Here is a 6000-nt window from a genome sequence, read left to right on the forward strand (position 1 = left end):
GAAATATTTTATTTTTTAGTCTACGTTTAATAGGTAATATTCTTCTGGACGTTACGTGTATTAAACATGTCTCATCCTTGCAGATAATTCTCTTGATTATGAAATTGTGGCAGATTCTTCCAAAGGACGAATGTCAGCAAATGTTTCCGGGATAGGTAAGTTCTGTCTGCAGAAACAGTAAGAGCCACGACCGGTATCAGTCACTTACATAGTTTTATTCCTTACTGACAGCCCCCAATACTAGGTCCTGTAGTCAGACCAGTTCATGCAGGCAACCAGTGGTCCTTGCATTTATTTTGCACTTATTTTTAGTAGTTGTGTCCGGGACTAGGCTATATAGGCTCACTAAGGCCACCTCACAACGGTTGTACATCACATGAAGTTCAGGCCAAAATCTAAATGAAACCCACCAATAACCTACATCCCGTGCAGAGACCAGGCATCGCAAAGGAAAATTCCCATATACAGGGGCATCTGCTGGAGGTATATACCGGGAAATCCTGCTTAGGCCGGGGTCACACTTGCGAGTACAACGCGAGAAACTCGCAGTCTCTCGCCTGAATACCCGGCACTGCCGCCGGCACTTCGACCGGAGTGTACGGCTGCATAGAAATACATGCAGCAGCACACTCCGGTCCCGAGTGCCAGTGGCAGTGCCAGAAATTCATGCGAGAGACTTGTTTCTCGCATCACACTCGCAAGTGTGACCCCGACCTTAGGCCACACTGGTTTTGGCTTACAAATACTGAGGTAAAATACTGACCAAATACTGAACGTGTGAATGTGGCCTTAGACCGATTTCCAACATCAGTTATTGTTTTTCATAAGTGAAAAATGGTTGTTGTTTTTTTTTTTTTTCTTTTTTTGTGTGTGTGTGTTTTTTTTGGTCCGCATGTCAGTTGTTACAACCCTTATTGCATATGTTTTTCTGATATGAAAAAAAATGTATTTCTCAGCTTTTCCCACCCGTTAAGCACTAAAATACGGAAAGGACTTAGATGACATCCGCATGATATCCATTTTTTTTTCATGGTGTTATTGACTTGCATTGGTGGGTTTGATCTGAAGTACGGATCAGTGTAGGATGGAGCTCGGTTTTATTTTTTGTGAGTGCACATTCGGTCTGCAAAAAAAAGGACATGTGAAAAGGTGCAATCAATATAATAGGTCTGTGATCTATCCGTAAAAATAACAGGTAGCACCAAAAACACCTTTATGTGAACGAGCCCTTGCACATATCTCTGGTAGATCTCGCTGCTTGAAAACCTCTTAGGGTCCCTTTCCACTTGCGAGAGAAAAAATGGTCCGATTAACGGACCGAAAAAACGGAGGAAAATCGTGCAAGTGTCATGCGAGTGTCATGCGATTTTTTTATCGCAACATCCGTATGACATCCGTATGACATCCGTATTGCTGTCCGATTTTTACGCACCGGTGTCCTTTGAAAAGCCGGCAAATCAGTGCTGTGTACAGTAAAATCACACTGACAGGTTAGAATAGAATAGATATATACACATAGAATGTGTATATATACATATATATATGTCAGTGAGACACCTATATATGTATATTTAAATTTAATGCAGCGCTAGATAGCATAAAAGCCGCTAATTCAATTGCCGGCTTTTGCTCTCTCCTTCACAAACCCGACAGGATATGAGACATGGTTTACATACAGTAAGCCATCTCATATCCCTTTTTTTTTTGCATATTCCACACTTCTAATGTTAGTAGTGTGTGTGTGTGCAAAATTTGGCCGCTGTAGCTGCTAAAATAAAGGGTTAAATGGCGGAAAAAATTGGCGTGGGCTCCCGCGCAATTTTCTCCACCAGAGTGGTAAAGCCAGTGACTGAGGGCAGATATTAATAGCCTAGAGAGGGTCCATGGTTATTGGCCCCCCCCTGGCTACAAACATCTGCCCCCAGCCACCCCAGAAAAGGCACATCTGGAAGATGCGCCTATTCTGGCACTTGGCCACTCTCTTCCCACTCCCGTGTAGTGGTGGGATATGGGGTAATGAAGGGTTAATGCCACCTTGCTATTGTAAGGTGACATTAAGCCAGATTAATAATGGAGAGGTGTCAATTATGACACCTATCCATTATTAATCCAATTGTATGAAAGGGTTAAAAAAACAAAACACACACATTATTAAAAAGTATTTTAATGAAATAAACACACAGATTGTTGTAATATTTTATTGCTCTCTCAATCCACCTGAAGACCCTCGCTTGGAAAAATAATAAACCAACAATATACATACCTTCCGTAGATCTGTGACGTCCCACAATGTAAATCCATCTGAAGGGGTTAAAATATTTTACAGGCAGGAGCTCTGCTATAATGCAGCTGTGCTCCTGCCTGTAAAACCCAGGGAATGAAGGTAATGTAGGTCAATGACCTATAGTTACCTTCAGTCGCGGTGATGCGCCCTCTGCTGGATGTCCTTATGAACTGCAGCCTGGGAACTTTTTCCCACGCTCGACGTCATATGAGGCCATCCAGCAAGGGGCGCCTCACCGCGACTGAAGGTAACTATAGGTCATTGACCTACATTACCTTCATTCCCTGGGTTTTACAGGCACGAGCACAGCTGCATTATAGCAGAGCTCCTGCCTGTAAAATATTTTAACCCCTTCAGATGGATTTAAATCGTGGGACGTCACAGATCTACGGAAGGTATGTATATTGTTGGTTTATTATTTTTCCAAGCGAGGGTCTTCAGGTGGATTGAGAGAGCAATAAAATATTACAACAACCTGTGTGTTTATTTCATTAAAATACTTTTTAATAATGTGTGTGGGTTTTTTTTTAACCCTTTCATACAATTGGATTAATAATGGATAGGTGTCATAATTGACGCCTCTCCATTATTAATCTGGCTTAATGTCACCTTACAATAGCAAGGTGACATTAACCCTTCATTACCCCATATCCCACCGCTACACGGGAGTGGGAAGAGAGTGGCCAAGTGCCAGAATAGGCGCATCTTCCAGATGTGCCTTTTCTGGGGTGGCTGGGGGCAGATGTTTGTAGCCAGGGGGGGCCAATAACCATGGACCCTCTCTAGGCTATTAATATCTACCCTCAGTCACTGACTTTACCACTCTGGCGGAGAAAATTGCGCGGGAGCCCACGTCAATTTTTTCTGCCATTTAACCCTTTATTTTAGCAGCTACAGCGGCCAAATTTTGCACATACACACTACTAACATTAGAAGTGTGGAATATGCAAAAAAAAAAAAGGGATATGAGATGTCTCATATCCTGTCGGGTTTGTGAAGGAGAGAGCAAAAGTCGGCAATTGAATTAGCGGCTTTTATGCTATCTAGCGCTGCATTAAATATAAATATACATATATAGGTGTCTCACTGACATAGAATGTGTATATATACATATATGTGTATATATCTACTCTATTCTAACCTGTTAGTGTGATTTTACTGTACACCGCTCTGAATTGCCGGCTTTTCAAAGGACACCGGTGCGTAAAAATCGGACAGAACTCGCATGGTGCGAGTGCTGTGCGATTTTTTTCTCGCACCCATTGACTTGCATTGGCGAGTCTCGTCCGAGAATCGCAGCAATACGCAGCATGCTGCCATTTTTTTCTCAGCCGATCCAGATTTTTCTCAGTCCGATTTCGGCTGAGAAAAAAATCGCAAATGAAAAGACACCCATTGAATAACATTGGTCCGAGTGCAATCCGATTTTTTATCGGATTGCACTCGTCCGTTTTCCTCGCAAGTGGAAAGGGGCCCTTAAGGCCATGTTCAGATGGCTGCTGCAAAAATTTGGCCAGTCACATCCGCCAATTGTGGCCGTGACTGGCTCTGTGGGCAGGTGTGTGCTCCGCCACATCACAGATGGGTGCAGGACTGACTTATTTCATGCACTTGCACATGGACTAGTATTGGCATGTTGGGTGAAGCAGACAGAAAATATGGCCACCTGCCTGTTGTGGACATGCTGTTCTCCCACTAATGCGCCATTTCTATATTTACAGGATTTAACTGTCGCATTGGCAAACCTAAAGGCCCCCGAGACCCCCCAGCTGAATGGAGCCGATAATAGGACGGATTATAATACAACAACATAAAATACATTTCAACCTGTTGCCTGCACACTATAGGATTAATATAGGGAATGGTCCCAGAGTATACGTCATTGACAACATCGCCGGCCCCTATGGACATATTTCATGTGATGTCAGAAGTTTTGATTACTTAGAAGGTGCTCCTGAACCGACATCTAATCTACAAGTGACCGATTTTGTCTGTGTTATTGGATCTGTATGCGGCACATTATAGGTGACTGCAAGGTATAGAGCATGAAATACATGTAAGAGGATGCAGCGTTCATGTCTAGTGCTGAGTATACTCTCAGGTGAGGGCTGTTGACCTACAGAAGCAGGATAATGTCCCCACTAATGATCTGCAGGATCGTACGACCTCAATTTGACCAACGCACGGACACTGGAGTATAACAGTGACTGTAGGGTGGATGTTCAGATTAGCCAGGTTAACACTGTTGATGCAGCAGTCAATAGCGACCGGATCATCTAAGGAGTTTTGCAGAAGAAAGGGCTTGCTCTGCCTTAATTTTTACACACTGCATCACAATTGCTGGGGGTGGATGCTTTATAGCAGCAGTAGCACGACTACGGCCCCCTGTTGTGTCAGAGGTATATATACAGTTGTGCTCAAAAGTTTACATGCCCTGACAGAATTTTTGCTTTCTTGCCCTTTTCACAGAAAATGTGAATGATAACACCAAAACTTATTCTCTACTCATTGTTAGTGGTTGGGTGAAGCCATTTATTATCAAACTACTGTGTTTTCTCTTTTTAAATCATAATGACAACCCAAAACATCCAAATGACCCTGATCAAAAGCTCACATACCCTGGGGATTTTGGCCTGATAACATGCACAGAAGTTGACACAAATGGGTTTGACTGGCTACTAAAGGTAACATTCTCACCTGTGACCTGTTTGCTTGTAATCAGTGTGTGCATAAAAGCTGAGTGAGTTTCTGGGATCTAGAGAGACTCTTGCATCTTTCATCCAGCCACTGACGTTTCTGGATTGTGAGTCATGGAGAAAGCAAAAGAATTGTCAACGGATATACGGGAAAAGGTAGTTGAACTGTATAAGGCCGGTTTCACATGTCCAGATAATTCCGGTACCGAAGAAAACGGTACCAGAGTTATCCCTGTTCGTGTGTCCGTGTGCTCACGTGGCACATCAGTGTGGCACACGTGCGGTATGCACATATTCATCACTGTAATGAGCGGTACCACGTGACCGCTCACACAGGACAGGCTGCCGGCGCTCGGAGGAGACATCGCTGGAGCTGGGTGAGTATTTCATTTTCTCTGCAAGCGGGCGGGCGCACGGGGGATGGGAGGCGGAAGGTGACCCCCAAACTTTATTTTTAACAAAAAAAAAACAAAAACTTGATTTTTCATCTCTTCTCTCCTGCAGGGGAGAAGAGATGAATGCCGCCTTCAGCACCACACGCAGGGGGGACAGCGCTTACTGTAGCGCTGTTTCTCCTGCGGCGGTACGTGCACACGGAGGAGAGTGCACACTGTTCTCCGTGTGCACGTGTGTGGGACACATTGCGGACCGTGCTGCCGGAGATAAGCGGACATGTCTCCGTGTTTTCAACACGGACACACGGTCCGTGAAAACACGGAGACATGTGCATAGACCCATTCATTTGAATGGGTCTTCGTGTGTCAGTGTCTCTGGTACGTGAAAAAACTGTCAGTACACGTACCGGAGACACTGACGTGTGAAAGAGGCCTAAAACAGGAAAATGATACAAAAAGATATCTAAGGAATTGTTTACGCCAGTCAGCAGCGTTCAAACTGTGATTAACAAATTGAAAATCAGGGGCTCTGTAAAAAAAAAAAACACGGTCAGGTAGACCAACAAAAAATTCCACTTTGACAATAAATGGCTTCCCCCAACCACTAACCATGAGTGGAGAAAAA

The 6000-nt window shown here is 43.9% G+C and overlaps 1 protein-coding gene across 2 annotated transcripts in view; it reads left to right on the forward strand.

Annotated features, from left to right (window-relative positions):
• PTPN18 (protein tyrosine phosphatase non-receptor type 18) overlaps positions 1-5436 on the forward strand; it is a 67681-nt gene extending 62245 nt beyond the window's left edge. For both annotated transcript variants that reach the window (XM_077284160.1, XM_077284159.1), the window contains 2 exons: positions 84-155; positions 4006-5436. In XM_077284160.1, coding sequence (XP_077140275.1) covers positions 84-155; positions 4006-4070 — 137 coding nt within the window. In that variant the 3' untranslated portion in view covers positions 4071-5436. The remainder of the gene's footprint in view (positions 1-83; positions 156-4005) is intronic.
• Positions 5437-6000: the final 564 nt, after the last annotated feature.

Source organism: Ranitomeya variabilis, chromosome 2 (assembly GCF_051348905.1).
Source record: "Ranitomeya variabilis isolate aRanVar5 chromosome 2, aRanVar5.hap1, whole genome shotgun sequence".
In the NCBI taxonomy this organism is placed as follows: Eukaryota; Metazoa; Chordata; class Amphibia; order Anura; family Dendrobatidae; genus Ranitomeya; species Ranitomeya variabilis.